Genomic DNA, 26,098 nt, shown 5'->3' on the forward strand with positions numbered 1-26,098 from the left:
TGTTAAAACTTTTGCATGCAGGGAGATCATTATTTGGTGGGAATTTTTAATCTAGATGATATATGCAGAGTAAACAAAACATTTATGAGTGGGTCCAGAGGAGAGACTCAGGGATCATCATCAAATACATTGAGGCTATGAGGAACAGAAAGGAACAGTTGGTGGGACTTCCAGAATGAACTTGTCTGTGTGAGCTCAGCATTATCCACTTTTCCTTGTAGGACCATCCAAAACCATCAAGGAAAACTCTTCTAGCCTCCACCTCTGTTCTTTCTGCTGCTCAATATGTTTCTGCCTCTATGCCAGCAGCTGCCTTTTATACTCTTCCTGCTCCCAGAGCTGTTGCTACTGCAATAGTTGCTGTCTCCGGAGAGCCTCAGAACATTCCTTGTTCTCCTGCTGCAGTCTCAGGAAATCCCAATGGAGAGTAGACTCACCAGGCACGTTGACAATGGAACTTGGCTCTCCTTCCTATTCAGGCACTTCCTCCTCTTCTTCCTCACTCCTAACTCTTTTTATGAGCCAGCATTACCTTGATGTCAAAGCCAGACAAGGACACCACAAGAAATGGAAATTATAAGCCAATATCCCTGATGAATATAGATGCAGAAATTCCCAACAAAGTACTAGTAAATCAAATTCAACAGCACTTTAAAAGGATTATTCACCATAATTAAATGACATTTATGCCTCAGATGCAAGGATGTATTAACATATACAAATCAATAAATGTGACATATCACATCAATAGAATGGAGGACAAAAGTCATATGATCATCTCAAAAGCATTTGTCAAAAATGAACATCCTTTCATGATAAAAACTCTCAATAAATTAGCAATAAAAAGAATGTACCTCAGCACTAAAGACCATGTGTTACAAGCCTACAGCTAATATCAGACTTGATAGTAAAAAGCTAAAAGCTTTTTCTTTATATCAAGAACAAGATAAGGATGTCCACTCTCACCACTAATATTCAGTATAGTACTGGAGTTCCTTGCTGGAGTTTAGTCAAGAAAAAGAAAAAGAAGACAACCAAGTAGGAAAAGAAGTAATTCAAATTGTCACTGTTCACTGATGGTATCATCTTAAATGCAGAAAACTATAGAGGCTCCATCAAAAAACTTGTAAACCTAATAAACAAATATAGTAAAGTTGCAGGTTACAAAGTAAGAATTAAGAAAAAAAAAAAGAGCATTTCTACACACTAACAAGGAGCTCTCCACAAAAAGAAAAAGAAAGAAAATTACATTCTCAATAGCTACCAAAAATAAAAACAAACAAAAAAACTAAGGAGTTAATTTAACCAAAAATTTGAAAGAGCTGTATTCTGCAATTGAAGAAGACACAATAAATGAAAACATTCTGTGTTGATGGGTTTAAAGAATTAATATTATTAAAATATTAGTACTACTCAAAACAATGTACACGTTCACTGCAATCCCTATCAGAATTCCAATGTCATTTTTCACAGAAATGAAAATATTCTAAAATTCATATGGAATGACAATCCTGAATAGTCAGAGCCATCTTTAGCAAAACAAAACCAGAACCATCATACTTCCTAATGTCAAGCTGCATTTTAAAGCTATTGAAACAGAATGGTACTGTTATAAAAATAGACACATGGGACAGAATAAAGAGCCCAGAAATGAACCCACACACTGAGGGCCAACTGATTTTTTAACCAAAGTGCCAAGAATGCACAATGAGAAATAAATAGTATCTTCAAGAAAGAGTATTGGGAACACTGGTTATCCACATACAGAAGAATAAAATATCTGGTTTTCATCTCTACCATCACCAATTTTTTTATGTCATTCTCAGAATATGGAAACACTTAACTTGCATTTTGAAAAATCATATATAGCCAGTGATCTCATCTATTAGCCAGTATCAGGTGATTTTTAATTTTGATATAATTCTTTTCTCCTATATTTCATATTCTTTTAATATATTCTTTAAAGGGCAGTTGTAAACATTTATAAGTTATAAATAGTATATCATGGAGCATCAGCTGGCATCGTCTGTTGATCCAAATTAAAGCCTTTCCAAGCCTCATCATCTGGAGGAAGAAATTGCATACCATGTGTATTGCTACATAACCAGTTCCGCAGTCAGAATTCTGCTGTTGGACTGATCAGATTAAATAGCGCAAGAGCAGAGATATGATTGCCAAGAATTTGCTTAGAGAGGACAGTGTTTTCTGCCATTTCAACGTGTAAAATGCTATTTCAGGATTCATTATTGATGCATTCACTTACCAGGCAAAACATGCGCATGGGTGGAGAATTGTGAGACTGGGAGGGTCCTTGTGAGGCCAGAGAATAACAGTGGCCCTGTGTGATTCATCTAAGAAAGATGGTTGTCTTCTTCATTTTTAATGATCTTTTAGGTAAATGGATTCTAAAATTCCTTCAATAGTCCTTCTAGCATCTAAACACATTCTTTAGAATATAATTTTTTAATTTTTTAAATTTGTAGATGGACACAATATCTTTATTTTTATTTGTTTGTTTTTTAATGTGGTGCTGAGGTTCAAACCCACAGCCTCATGCGTGCGAGGCAAGTGCTCTACCATTGTGCTATACAACCCCAGCCCTTTAGAATATAATTTCTATGATATTTTACACTTAGCAAAAAAATACATGCCTTTTTATCATTAAGGGGGAAAATTGTGCAGACTTGAAATAGCAGCCAAAAGTGGGGAAATTAAGTTTAGTGTATTGGTGCTGAAAATGGTTGTGTTTTATTATTTTACAGGTCATTATCCAGCTCAGGAAAACCTGATGTTCCTTGTTCTTTGTACATGAAGGAGCTACAAGGTTTCATTACTAGAGTTATGAGTGATTACTTTAAACACTTTGATTGCTTGGATTTTGTCTTTGACAACACTGAAGCTATTGCCCAAAGAGCGATTGAACTGTTTATCCGAAATGCTAGTCTCATAAGACCTCTTGGTGAAGGTGGGAAAATGCGACTTGCTGCTGATTTTGCACAGGTAAATTGATACATAACTTAAGATACCAAGGGAGAAGATGTTTTGGTCTCAATATTATCTAGTCAGTAAAGAGCTATTAATCGTGGTTTTTAAAAAGTTACAGCATAAAGAAGTCTGGGGCTGGGGCGCAGTGGTATCGCACTTGCATGGCATGTTTGAGGCCCTGGGTTTGGTTCTCAGCACCGCGTATAAATAAATAAAATAAAGGTCTATCAACAACTAAAAAAAAATATTTTTAAATAAAGAAAGTTACAGCATGAAGAAAAAATAAATCCACTTTGAACTAATTGATTAAATGAAAAAGTTTAAAAATATTTTTATATTTTGTTGTTTGTATTTAATGAAATAATTATCCCTTATCTTTGATCTTTCAAGGTTAAGGTAAAGTAACTCATTCCATAATAAAATAGCATTTCCCATTTTTTGTGTAAAATGGGGCTTTTTCATTGTTTTAACATCCTAATAGGTCAATACTGATAAGAGTAATTAATTGATTTAAAAAGTGATATGGGCTGTAAAATACCCTTTCAAATAATGGAAAGGGGCTGCTTGTCATGAGAAGAGAAAGAATTCCAGCATATCTATTATTCTCTAGAGGCCAGCTCAGCACTTCATCATGGTGTTTCTGATTCGTTGAGATGTACAGTGAACCAGGTAGATATGGAGTCTGATTGTTTGGTCTTCCTCTCTTAAGTTGAGTACATTTCTTAGTTATGGCTAGCCTTGACATCTGATGTTTGTGAGATAAAATGAAATTAAAATAGCAGAAACATAATCAGCTCTAATGGAAAGGATTATTTACATAGATTTTTTAAAACCTTTCAGTACTTAGGAGAGAGAGGCAAAGAAGAAATACCCCAAATATATACTTTCATTAAAAGATTCAGAAACAAAGATGATTCTTCTTTGTATAGCATGATGAGAGTGAAATCATTTTTTAAATCTTTCAAAGCTATTAGCTTTCCTAATCTAGTTATTCAAATTGAGACTTCATAGTGATTTGCCAGATCCTCCCTGCTTATAAAGATAAAAGGTTATTGTCGATATTTATTCTTTCCTGTATCTGGGAGTGTGTCTTGGTTCATTACTCTTGCATGGTAGAAAGAATCTAGCCTGACCATTTATGTTAGGTGATGGCTGTCAGTTGCTCCCTCAGACCAGACAGAATGTAAAAGATGGAAGAGGTAACACAAACCCGCTTCAGATTTCAAGAAGCAGGCTTTTTACCTAATAATTGATCCAGCTATTAGTCATTTTCATCCCCAAATGATAGTCCCGTGTCTACTAGACCACACATACACACAAAAAGCTTCCTTTGGGAAATGTGCCTTTAGTAGCCACATATGAAAACAAATTAATCAAATGTTCCCATTAAAAGGCTTTTTTTAACCTTGTTTATTTTTGTCAGTTTCATTTTTTGGGCATCTGTACATTTTGCTTTGTTTTACCAGTAAACTCAGTTTAAAGAGAATTATTATGAACTTTTCTCTTACTGGGTTTATAGGCTACTTATTGAAATGAAAACACATTGATGTCCTAGGCCTGCCTGCTCTTTTTTGTTAAAACATAGCTGTACTCAGGTCTCCTTTTCCCTTTTCCTCCTTAATTTTGTTTTACTTTTCCTGTCCTCTTCCCTCCCTGGGGCTCCCTCCCCCACCAGCTTATTTGCATTCTGCTCCAGCTGGTTCTTGAGTCACTTTCCTGGAGGCAGCACTTCAAGTCCAATTAGAGTGGCAGCCGAGCAGGAGATGGCCAAAATGAGAAGCTGTTGGAGAGAGGCTTGTTGTTTGGGGGTTTTATTTTAATGGTATGTTTCTTTATGAGTATTGAAAGATGGGAACTGTTGTCCTTGAAACCTTACCACTGCAACTAGTACCTGCTCAAAGTGTAGGGTCCTTTGTGGCAGGAGTGAGCTGCTTCTAGCCCAAATTGCATTATTCAGAATTTTATTTGCATTTATTTTTTCTTAAGACATGTTACTCAGTAAACCAGATTTTTCCCTTCCATGACAATAAATGAAATTCATCACTGATTATTACTAATTTATGTTCAAAGGCTCTATTCTCTGTTTCTTAAATGTAGAAAAGGCATCTATTTATACGGCATTTGCTCAGTGTTAAGAGTCTGCTTTCCAATCCCTCAGTGGCCTTTGGTTGCCTCAGTCTGTATAGTATTGAGAGGCAGATGCCTTAACTCACCGTTATACAGTGTGTCCCAATTTCAAAACGTCCCAACACTTTCCTTGGGCATGGCTCCAGTCCTATGGATCATGGGCACAGGAAAGTCAGGTGGAAGCACCATTATATATAATCATATTTAGGACTAGTAGCTTTGGCAAATGTTGTCCAACAAGGGGGATGATTTTATGATCCCCATTCCCACTTTTTTTAAAAATTAAATTTTGAATTTGGGGTTTTCATTTCATTGGTTTGTTTTCTTGCCACCACACAATTATATGTTGTGCCTCATTTTTCTGAATTGTGCATAATTGGAAGTTTTTTTTTTTCCAGGCTTAGTCAAAACACTTAAATAGCATTACCCCGACATTTATATTCATGACAAGCATTAACTGTCTACTAGAAACCCTTTTAACACCCTCATTATTGAAAGTTCTATCAATTTGTATTCAAAATTAAACAAAGCCACTGAGGTCACTGGAATCAAGAATACACAAATACTCTATGGGTTTGAAAAGTATTCTTGTGATAAAAGTGCCTGGTATTCTGACATAAATAACAGAAAGAGCTTAAGAAGGGCCTGGTAAAGTGGGTTTGGGAATGCAGGTATTTGGCATAATGTCCTATAGCAAAGGCATATTTGGTATATTTGAGGACTTTTTAAAGAATCCTAACCTCTCACTGGCACCAATGCAGAAAAGAGAAAGTAGTTGGAGGGTGCCATCTGGAGGGCTCATGGTGAGGGAAGTACACAGCATATCACCCCCTTAGGAATCCAGGTCATGGGCATGAGGTGGCTTCCTACAGGTAATTAATTCCCTGCTGTGACCACATGGTCTCTGTGTCTACACTAATCACACAGCAGTTCTGAAAGCATTGAGCTTGTCCAAGGCCCTGGGGCTCTGCTGATTCCCGAATCTTTGTAGACTTGCCCACAGTGCCCTCTGAAGCACACAGTCCCCCTCCACTGTTCTTTTCTTCCCTGAGGGAGAGGACATCCATTGAAGTTAGCATTAAATAATTTAGTGGTATTCCTAGCAGTTTCTATTTATAGCCTTCTGGTGCCCTTTAAGTATATATACATTTTTATCTCTCTCACTTTTCCCAAAAATATAAATTGAGAAAAGAAAACAAAGGTGCTCTAAATTCTAATGTCTTTTCTAATTCCTATTGCCTTTTCTTCTCATGAACAGTGTCAGGGCAGGAGAGCTCTAGGAGTATCCAGAGATGCCCTGTGGTTAACCAAATGTCTGTGGTGGATAAGGAACAGCTAGTAATTAGTTCATCTACCTGCAGCTGACTGCTCATTCCTCCCAAATAGGAGGGCTAGAGAGTAGCAGTTGTACATGCCATTTTTGTTTCCATAGCTAATTGCAGAGTCACCTCCTCTAAAACGAACACTCTTGCCCTTTTAAACATGGTCTTTATTTAATGGAATTTGTTTAATGGAATTCTGGCAGAAGAAAATGATTTTCAGTATTCTAGAGGCCTTTTATGAATGCAAAATGTATTTTAAACATGTAACATTTTGAAATTGTCCTATGAAATACAGATCTTCTGTATCATCATAGACTTCACAGCCATTTGAGGTCGATTTTCCTCATATAGTAACTTTTTCTTAGCCATTTAATTGTTTTAACATTTAGTCCTGCTCAAGGGCTAGGCCAAAGATTGATTGGTTTGATCTTTGAAGACAGTGACCCACTAGGGTAATTGGGGGGAAAAAAATGACCAAGTATCTCATGAAAAATAAATCACATAGCCTGTCCTTTAAAAAAAAAAAAAAAGCTTTTACACACACACACACACACACTCACTCACACAGGTTTATGAATGGAATTAGCAAATCAAAGATAAATAATGATCTTTTTTTTTTAATTTGTCCTCATAGTAAAGTAAATGATGGATTCTGAAGGAAACAAGTAAATTCAAGAATGCTGGCTCACATCTATTCTGTTTTGTGTTTTTGGCAAGAAGCAAGAATTCTGGCTTTTTCTTCCTTATATTTTTCTTTTTTTCACTTTTTTTTTTTTTTTTGTATTTTAGAGTTTTCCAACCATGTACAATATACATTGTATACATGGAGTATACAATGTATACTCCATGACTTCTATACAGTAACAGAGAAATTAACTTGGCCACTGTTCATCTCCAGTCAAACTGCCCTCCAATTCTCCTTGACGTTCAGTTTATATATTTTGACCCACCACTTTAATTTTGCCTAAAATAATGGTTGTGTGCACATGTATGTTTATATCTATATATATATTTATTCAAACAGTGATTATTCAATAGAATCATAAGACTGTGTATGTGTGTGTTATGTGCCTACATATACATACCTTTCTTTCGATTTTATTAAATGATCATTATATTGTTTGAATAATTAAATGTCACTTTTTTCACAAAATTTGAAAGTTCCTTAAGGCAAATAATCTCATTAAATTCATCATTTTATTCCTATGTGTAGCTCAGTACCTGGCAATTAATAGGGAGTCAAACATGCTTCTCAAAGGAATGATTGATTACAAATAGCAAGAAGATTTTGAACAGGTTTTCATAAGAATGACCAGAAGAACAGAGAGCTCACTTTCTTCCATGTGTTTCTTGAATAAAGATGCTATTCTACCAGGGAACAGCTTATTCTCAGCCATTTTCTAAACTGTTCTTTGCCAGGGTACAAATTTATAGTAAGAGGGAAGAAGCAGTTTATCACCTGAATGCCACATCTGTAAAAACTTTGCATGTGCACTTGGTAGATAAAGAACAGATAGCCCAGGTAATGATAAGTAGAATTTCCACTTAATGGAAGAAAATAAAGAGAAGTGAAACCAATATTTACTAAATTTTTATGTCAGGGAGCAGATGAATTTACCAATAATTTAAGAGAGGAAAAATGTTTTAAATAGTGATAATTGCTGACATTTAATGTGCACTCAGATGCCATGCACACAGACCTTCGTGGAATTGTCTGTTTAATTTGCATAATTAACAGGTGTTAAGTAGTTGGTATTATCTCATTTTGTAGAAGAGAGACCTGAGACTGAGAGAGATTAAGAAAGTTGTTAATAGTCATGCTACTAAAACCTATAGTTTTGGATTTCTGACACAGATGTACTATAGAAAGTTTTAGAGTTAAAGCTTGTAATGACTTGGGCCACACTGACTCATAAAAGTTCTCTTTGTTGACTATAAAAAAGATTTGACATACCTACTTAAAATATAGGCACACAGTCTTGAAAACTTTCTTTCCCAGTATTTCAATGGAGAAAATGACCTTAACTTTCTTCCCTTATTTAACAACCACACACACACAAAAAGGTTTTCTATTCATGTGAAGGAATTGTCTTGTCTTGGGCCCCTTTAGTAATGTAAAATTTATCTAAGTTCTTATCTTTTTAGTAATTTTAATTGTCTTTTAAAACTGGCTTCACGGTCCAGGTAACATTAAGTTTACTGCAAGCTACAACTTCGTGTGATTCAGCTATGTCCCAAATTCACCTAAGGATTCTACATAAAAAGCTATGGAGTATCTTTTAATATTCCAGATGGAGTTGGCCGTGGGTCCATTTTGCAGACGAGTATCTGATTTAGGGAAGTCCTATCGAATGCTGAGATCATTCAGGTGAGAACCAATTCTTTGTTACTACAGTCATATCCTATTAACAAATAAATCCTTTTTTCTTATTCAGGTTGAACTATGTAAATTTTTCATCATTCAGTCATTTTTGACCTATAATAATTGCAATTTGATATGAATCATCTTAGAAGTTTTGTTCAAATCAGAACCCCATATATAATTATATGAAATGACTAATAAGTTAGTGGGTATGTTTTTTCTTTTTGAGGTACAATTCACAAGATTGAGCTGGTAAATTTTCTTATGCTCTTCCTAGGTTGTTTTAATTGTTTTGTTTTGTTTTTGTTTCCTATTGTTGAAAAATGTATTTAGTAGTAAAGCCAGGCAGTGCATAATAATATAGACATCTCTTTTTGAAATTTTCATTTGTTCATTTATTACTTTTAATCCAGTCTACTTTTTGAAAGATTATAGATTATATTTCATGATATGGATATAACCAAAACTATTGAATGAAGTATTAAGAGAACTGAACTCAGTGATAGACTGCAGGGAATGGCTATAAGTATACTGGATAACTTAGGTTATTATAGTGAGCACCAATCTTTGGAAGCTTCCTAGAAATCAGTTAAAAAAAAAAAAAACAAGTTAATTCATAGTCATAATCTAAGAATATGCCAGTTCAAAGGGAAAAAACTCTTTTTGGTGCTGATCACTTAGGCTTTTATTAGTTTAGATTTTATGTAACATAGACTAACTTAATGACTGAGGTCTTCAATAGCAGATTTTAGAAGATGAGAAGATGTTGTTTTTATGGCTATTTATGTAATTTCCCAATGTTTTTTACATCGTGGCACATACAGAAAATATTTACACTCAAAAATTTGACCAACTTGAAGGTTCAGAGTATCAACGTAATATATATTTATAATTTTGTGAGCACAGCATGTCACATGGGAAGCCTTGATACAAACTAACCATTATATCTAAGACCACAATGATCTCTGAATATAGTTTTATAAAGGTAATAGAGTGCAGCATGCATCTCTCTAAAGATTGACTTAGTATTGGAGACTAATCAAAAAGTAGTGTTTCCTTTAAATGATCTCTTTGTTCTCTTATGTCATCAAAATATTACAGTAGGAAATTCAAGCATAATGTAAGAAATACAGGAATTCAAGATTGTTGATCAAGAGGGGAACCTGATGCTTCACTTTACCTGTTGGTAATTGACAGAGATACTTTTTTTAAAATGTCAACACAAGCCTGAATTTTACTTTTCCCTCAATGAAGAAATCACTGCCCATTTGTACAGAGGTAGACAACTTGAAGTTGGGACAACTTGAAGTCAGATAGCAAATATTTTTATATATCTTCTTTTGATCAGCTCAGATTTTTATAAAAAGTATTTAAATTGTTTTGTTGAAGTTACAGAGTTCTGCACTATAAATATGGGTGAGTTAAAAGATCATGAGGTCCCAAGGTTACCACTCCATCAGTCATCTGTACCATAAAAGTAACTTTAATAAAACTCCTGTGGGGGCTGGAGTTGTAGCTCAATGGTAGAGTGCTTGCCTAGCATGTGTGAGGCACTAGGTTCAGTTCTCAACACCACATATAAATAAAATAAAGGTCCATCAACATCTAAAACAGAAATTTAACAAAATAAAATAAAATTCCTGTGAAGTCATTTACTTTGAGTAAGATAGTAACACAGCAATCCCAGCTGGGTAATAAAATGTTGCCCTGGCTGAGTTGATTAATATACTAAAGTATGGTTAACATATTAGCCAAGTAGTTATTGAAAAAAGCATGAAAAAGCTGTTGATTTTTTGCTGTATTAAGGTTAGGCTATTGTTTTTGATAATCCTATGTTTAGTTGTTTATTTCATGTGTGGATATTAAAAGGGTATTAATTTTTCTGTCAACCCTCTCAACTCTTTCACGAGAGAAATGATTCTTAAATTCTTCAAGTCTGGGTGACATCTTCTAGTACCTATTTATGGAATAAAAAATTAGTCATTGATCAATGTATAAATTTAAAAGTTGTCCATTTTTTATATCTACTTTTTCCTGAAGTAATGGTCAGTCTAGATGGGTTTCAAACTTGTGACCATTACTCATGGTAAGAAGCTTTTTAAATTGTAATTTGGCATATACTCACATATAAACCTGCAAGCACACTCAGACCTATTGTACATACATGTGCATACCCACATGTATGTTTTCATGAACCAGTAATTGCCCTTGCTTCATTTTTCAATATTCTCTGACCTTTCTTTTTCATTTGATTATTTTAACTCACAAAATTAGTTTCATGGCTCACTAATGGTTTTCATCTAGGAGTTACTCAACTTTTTCATAGGGCCCTTAATTCTTGAACTGTAATTGTTCTACTGACAGAGAGCAGAATTTTTTTTTTTCTTTCTGTAGACTATGAAGATGCATGCCCATTATGGGATTATGGTACCCCTGCATTTCCCCTGCAGGTAGCCCTTTGGATCCTAAAGACTCAGGAACACAAAGATAATTGTATCCTACCTGTGGAGTATCTTCCATAACTTGAATTAATTGAAAAATTTCAACAAAGATTAGTCTGTACCAAAATATTCCTACAGACCTATTGAATCTGCAGAAATCTACTGAATTGCTCCTAGCACTTTCTCAGTTATTTAATGGGACTGGGACAACTATTTTATCAACTTGATCGAGAAAAAGTGAAAGCATAGTTTATTAGGGTGTTCAAATAGCCCTTACTCTATAAAGAATAAGTTCAGTCCCATTGCTTGAGAAGAGGAAAGCTGTGGACATATGTCCCTACCTTGTGTTGTCATTGGGCAAGCTGTGGCTCTACCAGATTTTCTGAGTTGCCTTTAGAAGAGAATTGACTTGGAAAAGCTTACCCATGTGTGGGGTCTACCAGATCCCTTTCAGAAAGGAGGAAATCAGTACAGAACACCCTTTGTTCTAATAATCTAATTAATCTAATTAAGCCTCTATTCTGCATATCCACAAAAACTTATTAGAGATTTAACTCTTCCAAAATTAGTCCTAAGTAGTGCAGTGGAAGAGCCCTCTCTTATTAATTAGTGCTTTTCTTCCATCGATTCTGTGGGCTATGGAGGAGGCATAGGCATCATCCACTGACCATATGCATATTACACTTTGGCTCTCATTCATGAATCCCTGTCAAAGGCTTTGAATGACACCAAAAACAACTTCATGGAAGACAGTAGGAGATTGGCTAAATAAAATATGTACCATTAATAAGATCAGATATATGCAGCAATTAACAATTATGTTGTCTTTTAATATCAGTAATATGAAAATAATCTCTAATGCATCACTAAATGAAAAACGGAGTACTAAGTGTGATATGTGATATGATCCCTACTATATTTTAAATAATAGTGTATATTGTATGGAGAATAAAAGCCAAAAGGAATTAAATATCAAAATATTATCTTTGGATAGTAAGATTGTCATTAGTGATTTTTCTTTATTTCTCAAATTTTCTGCCTCAGTTTTTTTACTTTTTGTACTCAGAAAAGTTGACACATTTTATTTTGAAATTCTTCTTCCATTGTCTCTACCACTTAAAAATAACAAAGGGACTTAAGAATAATATAAAATATACTAAATCATTACCCAATAAGGCTAGGGCAAGCCAAACAGCAAAACCCAGCATGTTATGGGAACACAGAAGACCTCAGTCTGAATTAGATGCAGTGGCTGCGAGGGAAGGCAAGGGGCTTCTGCAGAGGAGGGTGGTGTGCTGGCCACAGCACCTGCCTCCAGCTGTACCCCACTCATACTCCTTAACAGGCTCCCTTCCTTCACCATGCAGCTATTTACCTCAGGGCCCTCTGTTTTTGACTGTAATATCAGTGGACTTTTTAATTAAGCTGGCAAATTTATTGTATATATTTATATTTTGTTAGTTTACATTAGAGTTCTTCAGGCAACAAGAACCTTTTCATACTAAGGACAGAATGCTGCCTCAGAAAAGTGCTGACATTAGTGATTTGCCTTTGGGTAATTTGTATTCTACACAAGATACCCAAGTCAGAGCTGCAGAGATTGTCTCCTTGCTATCTCTCTACAGCATGATGATCCTTGAGCAGATGTCATGTGGCTGGTACCTTCACTCACCCTGTCCACAAGCCTTAAAGCTCTGACCTTTGACATTGTCAGTGCAGATCTGTGTGATGCTAAAGACACATAAGTCCAAGTGCCCTTCACCAGCTTAGAGACACAGATTCTGCCTTCAGGCAGGCCCTACCACCTTTGCTCCTGAAGGGGCAATTTGTCCTGAAGATGTCCACAGCCTGCTCAGCTGAAAGCCTCATTACCATCCAGGTTAATGACAGAGTGATGAAAATTGTCAGGACAGGGGCTCTGTTAAGGTAGAGCTTTTAGCTGGGCGCGGTGGCACACTTCTGTAATCCCAGCAGCTCAGGAAGCTGAGACTGCAGAATCATGAGTTCAAACCAGCCTCTGCAAAAGCAAGGTACTAAGCAACTCAGTAAGATCCTGTCTCTAGATAAAATACAAAATAGGGCTGGGGATATGGTTCAGTGGTCTGGTGCCCCTGAGTTTAGTGCCCAGTACAAAAAAAAAGAAAAAAGAAAAGATGGAGCTTTTAACATGAAGAGCAGTAGAAAAAAGAAGCCAGTAACCTGATTAGTAACCAGATGGGGGTGTTCATGTCAGTTGCTTTTCATTGTAGGAGAGGTGAGGGTTTTCCAGGTCTACAGTTTGTGTGGATGATACAGATGCTCCTTGAAATTCCAGACCTCTGTGTTTGAATTTTTGTAGAACTGGAAAAAAAGGCCACCTTCTTAATGTTCTGTTCTTTTTTTCCACTTGTGTATCTGGACCCCTTAATCTATTCTCTGAAATAACCACTGCCCTGAGGTTTCTGGATTCCTAACTCCGTGTTTTAGATTTCAGCTCAGCCACCACCTCAGATTTAGGTTGTTTTCGTTATCCTCTGCTGCTGCTTTTATAGTGCAGGGGGTGCTTAGCTAAACATGAAGGGGTGAATATTGAGTTTATTATCATGTTTATTATTTCTCACAACCATAATTTAATTATTGACTATATGCCAAGCCTATATTGGGTGTTTTGCTGATATTCCTTGTGTATCCTCATTGCATTTATGAATCAGGAGCAATCTGTGTGAGGCAGTTGAAACTTAAGACGGGGAAGTAGCCAGCACTGCACAGCCAAAAAGCAGGAGTATCCCAAAGTCCTATTTCAGGCTTAAAACTGCCTGATTTCAAAACCTGTGTTTGTGACCTTACATTTTATTCCAGAAATTCCCATTTGTTTTCACTTGCATTTGTCATGGAACAACATTTGAAAGTTTATAACCAACTAGGAAAATGTGGAAACATTTTTAAGAGAATCTATGGCAATTCCTGCTGCTGAGATGCCTCATCTCACTCTTCACTACCACATGCAAACTCCAGGACAGTGCACAGGAACGTTCAGTCAAGTGTGTTTTTTATTGCTAGAGAGCATCTGTCTAAAAACCTTTCTTTCTGGTCTGCTGGGATAGAGAACGAGACTCCAAAAAAGGAACCATTCTCACTTCTCTGCATCAAGTCCTTGTTTACCCCAAAGCATTAGTCTATATCATTCTCTCCTAGGGTCCACAAAGCCCCTCAAGTCCCAAACCAGGCCTCCCTAAAGTTTGTGTTCTATGGAAGGAAGATGGCCAACTGACCCCCAAGTGGAATCATGTTTCCTTCCCCTACCTTTCCACTTCTGTACTATTTATAGAGCTCAATGCACATGTTCAGTGGTTTTATTGCTTTATTAGGCCCCTCACCAAGAGGTTATGAAGGCATGGCAGGTAGTATGAAAGGGGCCACCAATGATGTTGGGTGTTGTGGATGTAGGAGTAGCAGGACTTTTGTCTTACTTCACTTTATGATTGACCTTAACCAACTGTCAGAAAACTGATGACTACACAGTTGTCAGTCACTTAATGTGAATTTTCCTGACAGAAATACAGTTTTTCTAAGGGACCTAATACTCTACTTAATTAATACTACTTTCTGACTATAAAATTTAACCTTGATAGTGATGCTATAATTAGAATGTTATTTTCTAAGAATGATATCGTGGCATTTGGGATAACTGCTTTTTAGATTACCGTAATTTTCTTTTACTTCATAAAGCACTTCAAATGATGATTTATTTTTTAACTTGCCAGTTTTAAAATCCTATCTGGAATCAGGGAGAAGGGTGGGTGCGAGTTATATTCTTTCAGCCTCTTAAAACCAACACCAGGAATAAAATGTCTACACATTAGATGTTTACTAGTAATTATATCAGCAGTGTATAATTCAGAATCAATTTCTGTTTTGCTTTCATGGTTCTTTTGGCAGTTCTGTTAGGGTGGCCAGTGGGAAAGATTTAGTATTGTCTAAATAGTTTCTGTCTCAGAACTCCAAAGGGACTGATGATTGAGCATAAGGTCCCATTTTAAAATGAGCTGAATTTTACCAGCCTAGGCTTATGCAGATGTTTTTATGAGACAGCTTCTGTATGTGCCAGGCTGCTAGACAGGGCATGTTCCATGCATATGTGTCCAGCTTGTTCCTCTCTCCCTGTCTTTTGTCCTCTTTCCCTTTTTGCCCTTCTTTCCTTACTTGCCTTTCTTTCCATTTGTAGTTTATATTAAGAAAACACTGGAAGAAAGGAAAGAAAAACATGAATATTGAAACCATAAAACTAACTTCATTGAAACATAAGTGTCAACTTTGGCTTTAAAATTCCTAAAGCCAAAGATAAAAAAGAAACAAACTGAGCTGTCAGTATCAAAAAGGAAGATATATATCAGCTCTTAAGAGAAAGTTAAATATTTCGATAGTCCTGGTGGGATCCTCTTGTGTGTGATGTTTCTTATCTCTTGCTGCTTCTAGAAACCCCCCACACCCTCCGAATTGAATTCAGGGATCATGCACACTAGGCAAGCACTCTACCACAGAGCCACATCCACAGTCCCTAAAATTTTTGTCTTTAAATAGTTTGTTATGTGGTTTTGTAAATTCTTCTTTGGGTTGAATTTGATTGCAGATTTGTACTTAGATGTTGACATATTTTCCCAGATTTGGGAAATTTGGCACTGTCGTTTCTTTATTATTTCTGACTACCTTCCCCCTCCTCCTCCTCCTCCTCCTCCTCCTCCTCCTCCTCCCCCTCCCCCTCCCCCTCCCTCTTCTTCTTCTTTCTTTTTTTACTGAATTATGCAGATCTTAGTTCTCTGGGTAGTGTCTATAATTCCTCTAAAATTTTATTTATTCTTTTTCTTTCTTGTTGCTTTTTGCTCCTCCAACTGGAATTAAAATATTCTGTCTTTAAGCTCTGATTTTATGCTTGATTATACCTGCTATTGAAGCTGTCGAATTTTTCAGCTTAGTCATTGTATTTTTCATATCTAGTTTTTAAATTTTTTATTCTTTTTCTTTGTCAAAATTTTATCTTGTATATGTATTGTTTTCCAAATTTAATTTAATTTTTCATGTATATATTCTTAGAGTTTGCTGAACTTCCTCAACGAGATTGTTCTGAATGCTTTGTCAGTTATTTCCATTTCTTTAGGATCCCTTATTAGAGCTTTCTTAGTTTCTTTTGGTTGTATCATGATTCCCTGATTTTTAGTAACCCTTGTATCCTTGAACTGATATCTGCTTGAAGAGACAGCCACCTCTTCTGGCTTTCATAGCTATTCTTTTGGCATAGGTAGAACTTTACTATTTAGTACAGCCTGTTATTCTGGGCGGGCCAGCTGATACTGACCCTGAGAACAAGCAGAGTTGCTGCTGGGCTCTGTTGTCTGGCAGTACCAATGGCTTGGCCCTGCAGTTAGGTAGAACCATTGGCTGGGTACTGCAATCACCTCTGATCTGGCAGAGTTGCAGGGTATATTTCCTGGTTAGACAGTATTGTTATTTGAATTGTGCGCACTTGAGTAGGACTGTAGGCAGAGATCTGAGTTTAAGCAGAATCATTGCCCTAAATGAGTGGACTCTGAGGTTGGGTGGAGCCAGTTCAGACAAGTCTAGCCCCTATACTGCATAGATATGCACTGTCTGCGTAGGTGGGGTCTTGAGGTGAGTTCTGAAGCTGGGCAGTCCCACTGCAGCTCCCTACGTACTCAAGCCAGCTTGAACTTTTCAATGGGATTCTAGGAGCAATTTGCTCAGCTTTGTAAGTAAACTGTCATGGAGTGGTTTCACTCATCAGGCACCACTTCTGCTCCAGATCTGCATGCTGGTTGCTGTGTGCCCTCCCCTACCATTCTTTGTTTCTACTTGACACCAGGGAATCCTGTCCCATTGTTCCCTATGAGGCAGGATTGAAGTAGGCTTCTGCAAAGCATCTCAGAATTCTGGGGAAGCTGGATGTCTACTTCTGGGTCTTCTCCAGCCCAGAAACTGTGGGCCAGGAAATCTTCTATGGTGCTGTGCCAGGGCAGGGAGGAGTGAGGCATTCAAAGTAGAACCGTACCTCTTAACTTTCTAGCATAGTTTATATATGGTTCTGTAATCCACGTGGGTATATCAGTCTTATTCCTGAGTTTGGGGGTTTTCACAAAAGTGTTCTCTTCTGAGGATAGCTGCTAGGTGGACTTTGTGAGAGGAACATAGTGAATCCTGGGACCTATTCTGCTATCTTGCTTTCTGTCTAACCCTCTACACAGCTTTTAATCTGTGTTTGACATGTTGTAAGTGCTACCTACGTGTGTTAGCTATTTCTGCTGCCGCTGATACTGATGATGATGATGGAATCTTTCCCCTACATGAAGACAGTGTCATCCACACAGAGAAGGACTTAAAGGGATACCTGTGGTTGAAACCGAAAATCCCTCAGTAACTTTTCATACCTAATTAGGTGCTTGATGATGACCCAAAGCTCCACATCATGGAACACTGAAATGATTTGACAGATGTGACCACAGGAAGACCTTGATCACATTCTCATAGAACTTGGATCATTCTGGCTTTCTGGTGAGAGCCAGTATAAGTGAGCTGAAATATTTTCTCAGTAACTAAAGAGAATAAATGATGAAATGATGTTATTTGATAAAGCAGTTGAAATTAGAAAAATCCTTATCAGAGATAGATTGTACTTACAGAATAGTTAACATAAAGACATTTTTTCCTAATAATATTCTGGATCCAATAAGAAGCAACTGTTAAGAGCACTCTTGACATAAACCTCATTAGTGTAAAAAAAGGAAGAAATATCAAGATATATTGCTGCCAGCTCACTTTTCAACTTTGAGCTTCCAAAGCTCAGCTTGTAGTTATTAGCTCTTGTCCAAGAAACCTCAAAGCCAGGGAGGGAACAATAACAGTTTCAAATAATTCTTTATAGCCTTTTTTTGTTATTTTATTTTTCATACTTTGAGACAGGAGATCACTATTTTGCCCAGGCTGGTCTCAAACTGGTGGGCTCAAGTGATCCTCCCTCCTCAGTGCTGCATGGCTGTAGTGTGCATCACTGCAGTGGATCAGCTGCACACTTCTCCTATAAAATCATAATGGTGAGACCCAGAGCTATAGTGTATGAGAAAGGAGCTGCAGTTGGTTGGCAAGGTAATAACTTGGTATATGCAAAACATAGTTACCATTTTGAGATGTGTAGAAATAAACATGTATACTTAATGGATTATAGTCCAAAGAAGTATTCTATGGGAAATGAAAGCTGAAAGGGTTGACCAAGGTAAGAACATGTTAGTTATCACGAATTGGGGTGAATATACTTTGTATACATCCAGAGATATGAAAAATTGTGCTCTATATGTGTAATAAGAATTGTAATGCATTCTGCGGTCATATATAAATTTAAAAAACAATGTTATAATTTAAAGACTTGACTTGGTGCTTTATTTGATTTCAGCCTATTAATTAAATGAACTTTAGGAGGGGATTTTGCTGAGTCAACTGGAAGTTACTTCACATCCATTAATCAAGGAATCAAGAATCAAGGAAGGAAAGATTTGAAAGATGTATCAGCCACCCTAGAGCGTATGCATGTGTATGTGTGGTGGGTCTTAGGGTTGAATGGGGCATTACAAAATTGGATAATCATCCTTCAATAGCCAGTTTAGGAAGAATATTGATATTTAAGTGTGATGATTCTTCTACCACATTACCTGTTTTGATGTGGAATGGCATGAATTAACTTGTGGCTTTTCGTCTTCTAGACCATTGCTCTTCCAGACAAGTGAACATGTAGCTAATAGTCCTGCACTGGGGGACATTATTCCATTCAGCATTATTATTCAGTTTTTGTTCACAAGAGCACCTGCTGAGCTGAAATCTCCTTTCCAGGTAATACAGCAAAGCCAAAACCCTCTTGTGAGTCTTCCCTGTTAATTTGTGAATATTGAGCAACTTAACAAACTAGAAAATTTTTTTTTAAAAAAATTATCCATTGAATCCAGAATTAGCCCTTTAAATAATGATGTCACAAGTAGTTTATGTTCATAAACTTTATTGGATGGAGGCCCCATTTTCTTTGCTCTCCCACCATCAAGTGGGAAGTTCTGAAGGCTCTCGGGAGTTAGGAAGGTGCCTAAAGCCTGTGCCACCTTTTACAAGCTTCCGTCACGCAGGTGTGTGAGGGAATTTCACCTTGAAAATCCCCAAGAGTGCTTTATTTATTTATTTATTTATTTATTTATTTATTGTTTTAATTTTTGATTTTTTTAAAGTTATAGATGGACACAATGCCTTTATTTATTTTTATGTGGTGCTGAGGATTGAACCCTGTGCCTCACACATGCTAGGCAAGCACACTGTCATTGAGCTATAAGTCCAGCCCCTAAGAGTGATTTTTGAACCGGCATTTACCACCATTTGTTGAAGAATGTATTCATACTCTTCTCTAATTGTGTTTTGACCCTGCAGAGGGCAGAATGGTCCCATGCACGCTTCTCCCAGTGGCTGGATGACCATCCATCTGAAAAGGACAGGCTTCTCCTCATCAGGTAAAGCCCTGTGTTTTAGGGTATCCACTTGGGATAGAAGCCCAAGGTAGGTGGGGGACACAGTAGGGATGAAGGGCAGTGCCTAGATAGACATGGACACAGGATTGCACCTTCTTAAGGCAGGCCACCTCATTGCATAGACCACTCATACTAGAGCGCCCAGCTGTGAACCTTTGGGTATGGTAATTTTGCCCTCAATATCTAATACTTTCAGTCCTTTGCATCCTATTTTGTGCCATTCCATACCCCATGCAGGAATGGCACTATGCACTTCCAGCTCTAAAAACCAACCTGCACTCTTTGGCTTAACTCCACATTTTCTGTGTTATTTTCATGTGTTGCAGCTATTGAATTGGTGAAGCAAAAATGTGAATGAACTTTAAACACTACCCAGATATGAAATAGTTGTTAGAAGGAGACAAGGACAACTTAACTATTTAGATTCTATGTGTCCTCCCATAGTGCCCCTTGAGTTCACTGTGTATGCGTGTGTGTGACAGCATGTGCACATGTTCAAACACACATACTGTATACTTCAGTTGTGCCGAGGTTGGGATGCTTTAACTGTTATCCTTCTTCCAACAATACTTTTTTCTGAAATTGCCCTCGCCAAGTCATCAAAGACCTCCTACTCATCAGAAATCTTCATTCCTAAACTGAGATGTGGCCCTTTCCTCTTGGAGCCTCCATGACCCCATGGACATGTTCATCTGTTTCTGTTATAACATCTCTGCCATTTTCCTCTTCTACCTCATTTGCTGAATTCTCTCCTTCCATCCATTCTTTGAATAATATCACTTCCCATATTTTGTTCTTGGCTCTTTTTTGACTCATTCTTTCCAAATGTTGGTTCCCGGATGAGTTCATCCAGACCTATGCCTGTTGTGGCCTCTTCTGTACTTCATGGCATCTGATATGTGACTTACTTGATTGCACAGGCCCTCAGGTAGGTCAACTTGCTGTCATGTCACCACTTGAATGCCCCAAAGAAATCTCGGCACCAAAGTGTTCCAAACTGATCTTTTCTTACGAACCTTGTTCTACCATATTTCCTGTCTTGGTTGGGAGGTCACCATCACCTAACCAACCAAACTAGAAAACCTTTAAATCATCATTTGACTTCTCCATCACCTTTGTCCTCCAATCCAGTCAGTTGTCTCTGTCAAAGGGTTCTTGAAGCCATTCTCATCTCTGTCTAGGGTCTAGGGCCATGCCAGTTAACCTGTGTTTGAGCCACAGTGTGGGTGATGAGCTGAGTATCCTACAGCCAGAATGGGGCTCATGGTGCTAAGGTGATTCTCAGCCCTGTTTGCTGAGAAGCATTTACAAAGCTTTGAAAAGTCCTACTGCCTAGGCTACACCCTTGACTGCCTCAGAATTGCTGGTGCTATGGCCTCAGGATCTCTGTTTTTGTTTGTTTGTTTAATTGATTTTATTTTTTTAAATACAGGACAGCGGAATGCATTACAATTCTTATTAACATATAGAGCACAATTTTTCGTATCTTTGTATATAAAGTATGTTCATACCAATTCATGTCTTTATACATGTACTTTGTTTTTTGCATTACAATTCTTATTACACATATATACCACAATTTTTCATATCTCTGTTTGTATATAAAATAGGTTGATACCCAGTTCGTGTCTTCATACATTTGGATAATGAGTCCATCACATTCCACCATCCTTGCTAATCCCCTGCCTCCTCCCTGTCCCTCCCTCCCTTCTTCCCTATCTAGAATTCATTTATTCCTCCCATGTTCCCCCTCCCTACCCCACTATGAGTTAGCCTCCTTATATCAGAGAAAACATTCAGCATTTGTTTTGGAGGATAATGGCTAACTTCACTTAACATTATCTTCTCCAGCACCATCCATTTACCTGCAAGTGCCATGATTTTATTCTCTTTTATTGCTAAGTAAAATTCCATTGTGTATATATGCCACTTTTTTTTTTATCCATTCATCTATTGAAGGGCATCTAGGTTGGTTCCATAGTTTAGCTATTGTGAATTGTGCTGCTATAGACATTGATGTGGCTGTGTCCCTATAAGTATACTGTTTTTAAGTCCTTTGGGTATAATCTGAGGAGAGGGATAGCTGGGTCAAATGAGTTCTTTATATACCCTAGAGATTAGTGCTCTATCTGATGTGTAAGGGGTAAGAATTTGCTCCCAAGATGTAGGCTCTCTATTCACCTCATAGATTATTTCTTTTACTGAGAAGAAACTTTTTAGTTTGAATCCCATTTATTGATTCTTGGTTTTAATTCTTGCACTATAGGAGTCTTATTAAGGAAGTCGAGGTCTAATCCCACATGATGAAGATTAGGGCCTACTTTTTCTTCTATAGACGGAGAGTCTCTGGTTTAATTCCTAGGTTCTTGGTCCGTTTTGAGTTGAATTTTGTGCCTGATGAGAGATAAAGGTTTAATTTAATTTTGTTGCATATGAATTTCCAGTTTTCCCAGCACCATTTGTTAAAGATGCTATCTTTTCTCCAGTGCATGTTTTTGGCACTTTTGTCTAATACAAGATAATTGTAATTTTGTGGATTAGTCTCTGTGTCCTCTATTCTGTACCATTGGTCTACCAATCTGTTTTCGTGCCAATACCATGCTGTTTTTGTTACTATTGCTCTGTAGTATAGTTTAAGGTCTGGTATAGCGATGCCACCTGCTTCACTCTTCCTCTTAAGGATTGCTTTAGCTATTCTGGGTCTCTTATTTTTCCAGATAAATTTCATGATTATTTTTTCTCTTTCTATGAGGAATGCCATTGGGATTTTGATCAGAATTGCATTAAATCTTATAGTGCTTTTGGTAGTATGGTCATTTTGATATTAATTTTGTCTATCCAAGGTCATCTTTGATTTCTTTCTATAGGGTTCTATAGTTTTCATTGTATAGGTTTTTCACCTCTTTCGCTAAGTTGGTTCCCAAGTGTCTTATTTTTTTTTGAGGTTATTGTGAAATGGGGTAGTTTTCCTCATTTCCTTCTCAGAGGCTTTGTCACTGATATACAGAAATGCCTTTGATTTATGGGTGTTGATTTTATATCCTGCTACTTTGCTGAATTCATTTACTAGTTCTAGAAGTTTTCTGGTGGAGTTTTTTGGGTCTTCTAGGTATAGAATCATATTGTCAGCAAATAGTGCTAATTTAAGTTCTTCTTTCCCTATACATATCCCTTTGATTTCTTTCATCTTTCTGATTGCTCTGGGCCTCGGGATCTCTTAAGAGCTCATCAGACAGGTCCATTGTGCAGCCCAGACTATCACCCACTGCCACAGCGAAACATTCCAGTTACCAAGTGAAAGACTCCACTAAGGAAGCTATAAGTGATCATTCAGAAACATCAGCTCATCAGCTTCGGACAGTGGCACTGAGCCCTCGGATATGGTGTCCAGGACTGTGGCTACTATGTAAGCAAAGTTGATTAGCCCAGACCCCTGCCCTTCTTTCTTGCCCTTCTGAACTCAGCTGTGAGCAGTGGGAAAGGTTGCAAGAGGAGCTTCCCATAAGTTCCCATGACTTGTTTCAACTGCCCTCTGAAAAGGCTTTGGGTGTGTGAGGGAGTCTGGGTCTAGCCTAACTCAGGCATTTGCAGGGTCTCTGTGAATTTTTTCCTTGTCCCAGTGATTCACTCAGCTGCAACACACCTGATAATAGAAAAGAATTCAGTGAATTGAGCAGGGCTCATTTTGCCTTCTTAACAAGTTGGAATGAGTTCATCTACAACAGTTGTCCTGCTGTGGGTACATCACAAATCTGTTTTCTTTTGCTTCTCTTTAAAAATGTTCCTGAGTGATTTCATCAGCAATGCTGTTGCTAAGCCTATTTTTAGCAACTGAAAATCATGCTCAGAAATACTGTCATGCCTTTTAAATAAGGACTAACCAGGCTTCTACAGTTGACTGATACCAGAACCTTCTTGCCCTGAGCAGAAAATTTAGCCTTCCCTGGGGGATTCAGAAAAACTGCACTCTTGTAACCTAGATTGTTGGCAAGAAAAGGACCTTTATTTCAGACAATATGCTTTTTAATGTATTACCACAAAACTAATTTCATTCCTGCATACCAAAGCATCACTGGGTGAATTTCTTTCCCCTGTAGATAAACCCAGGGTGACAATTGCCCTTTAAATGTCAGCACATTCATTTTAGCTTCTGGGGTAAACCTTGTTGTATATTTATTCTGTTTCTCCTAGCATAATCTGTTACTTGTCATAAAGTAGGGCAAAATGAGACGAGTGTAAGTACTGCTGCCGAATAAATGGCAAATAGTGAACTCTCCTGCCTTTGTTTCCTTTTGACACCAAATGTTTTTCTGAATTTTGAATGAATAATAGTCAAGTTATTTCTAAAGTCAGAGTAATCACTGACTCATGAGGCCAGGTGGGGTAAGTGGGGCAGAATTGCACCTACTCAGACCCACCAGGCAGGTGCTGCAGATGTGTGTGCTCCCAGTTCAGAGATGACTGCCTCACTCATACCGGTGAGTTTGCCTGTGTAGAATGTGTTTTAGTAAAGATGCAGTAGGAGGTTTTGATGAAAACATTTCTCAGGATCTGCAGAATCAGAACTGGCCTCAAACCCATCTACTTTTTTGTAATTTTTTTTTTTACTTGTAAATAGACAGAATACCTTTATTTATTTTTATGTGGTGCTGAGGATCAAACCCCATGCCTCATATGTGCTGGGCAAGCTCTCTAACACTGAGCTACAACCCCAGCCCTCCATTTACTTTTAGTATTGGTAGTGCAGCAGCAGTCCTTCTTACTGCAGTCCTCTCTGAGAACACTGAGGTCAGAATTGTTCAGACTTTATTAACATAATGGTACTTTATCTATACAGTTATCAGAAAATGCTTGACACCACATGCATTGGACTGCTTGCCCTTTACCCTCTTATCATGGGCTAGGAGCCATAATAAGTATTTTTGCAAAATTCCCAAATCCCTGTTGAGGGTCGGTGAAGTTTGGTCTCCCCTTCTTGTATTGTTATGTCACTGTATTCAAATTCTGGGAACTGTGCCTGAGTTGGAACCCAAGGAAAAAGCCTGGGGTTTAAACTGCCTTTTTAGACACTTGGTATATCCTTAAATCATGTATGTACGTCAGTACTAATCACACTGAATGTTTAATGCCTGACAAAGATCAACTTTATTTTCTATGAAAACCTCTACAGGGTTTATGTATGTCACATTGAGCAGTGTTGCCATGTTTCACAAGCCATTCCTCTAGTAATAATTTGTGTTTTGTTTTTTCCCATTAAGGATAACTTCAGTAATCATCTTATTTTGGTTACAAACCAGAGTTGAAACTATTACATAATTCTTGGCCTGACTTCCAAGAAAGCTAATGTTTTGCTGAAGCAAATGAAGTAATTTAATAAGTGCTTGAAAATCTTGCTCTGATTTTATGTGGGAGGGCAGCTTCATCTGTTTTTCTCCCTGTAGTTCTGATGGTGTTTTTGATGAATATAAAATAAAAAATAACTAATTTCTGAGCTGCTGAATTTTACATATTATGTAATTTATATAATGTCTTATTCTTTTAAATGCAAATGAAACTGCCAAGTTGATTTTTGTGTATTAAACAGAATAGATATAATTCATTCACTCTGGCAGTTTCTATGAATTTCAACACACTTATTTCTTAGATCGATATATACGTACACATATATACCATTTCTCAAAGATAATTTAGTCCTTGGGGGTGTCTCTATTATATATGAGTCTTCAGGACTTCACTTGTGGAATAGAGGCAGTTGCCCAGAACAGCATAGCAACTAGCAAAGTATTAAAAGTAACAGGTTTTTTCAGAGAAATAGCTCCATTAATGGTTGGCTTTGACATGAACTGAAGCATCTCATAAAACATTGTGCTCTAAGAGCATTAAATTCCATGTATATGACCAGTTAAGAATTATGTATTAGTGGGACTCAGGCTTAAGCATGTGAGCCAAGTAATGACATTACATCTTATTCAAGCAGCTGGTTTCAGAGGCCTGCCCATTCCTCCACATGTTGGTTTAAAGGACTCATGCCCTGAACAGAGCATGGATCCAGCCTTCAGAAATCCCAAAATGCTGAGTCCTGCAGAGTCAAGGCTGTTGATACAGAAGTCAGATCTTTCCACAAATTTATGTGACTCTAAGATGATTTCCATTCTTTTGTGCTTATAGGAGTTAGGAGAGACTCTACTAAAAGGGAGCATTTGAAGCTGAGTTTAAGAGAAAAAGAGCTCTGCAATGATGAAAACAAGGAAGGACACTGCAAGGATAAGGATAATGCACAAAGGCCTAAGAGATTATCCTTATCTCATTTAC

General features: G+C 37.3%; 1 protein-coding gene across 5 annotated transcripts in view; it reads left to right on the top strand.

Moving 5' to 3' along the window:
* Positions 1 to 26,098, top strand: part of Cog5 (component of oligomeric golgi complex 5) — a 374,945-nt gene that overhangs the window by 320,879 nt on the left and 27,968 nt on the right. For all 5 annotated transcript variants that reach the window (XM_046422370.2, XM_046422368.2, XM_046422369.2 and 2 more), the window contains 4 exons: positions 2,763 to 3,000; positions 8,726 to 8,802; positions 18,983 to 19,109; positions 19,689 to 19,768. In XM_046422370.2, the coding sequence (XP_046278326.1) occupies positions 2,763 to 3,000; positions 8,726 to 8,802; positions 18,983 to 19,109; positions 19,689 to 19,768 (522 nt within the window). The remainder of the gene's footprint in view (positions 1 to 2,762; positions 3,001 to 8,725; positions 8,803 to 18,982; positions 19,110 to 19,688; positions 19,769 to 26,098) is intronic.

Source organism: Marmota monax, unplaced genomic scaffold (genome assembly GCF_021218885.2).
Source record: "Marmota monax isolate L192 unplaced genomic scaffold, Marmota_monax_Labrador192_F-V1.1 WCK01_AAM20220418_F8-fsc00027, whole genome shotgun sequence".
Lineage (NCBI taxonomy): Eukaryota > Metazoa > Chordata > Mammalia > Rodentia > Sciuridae > Marmota > Marmota monax.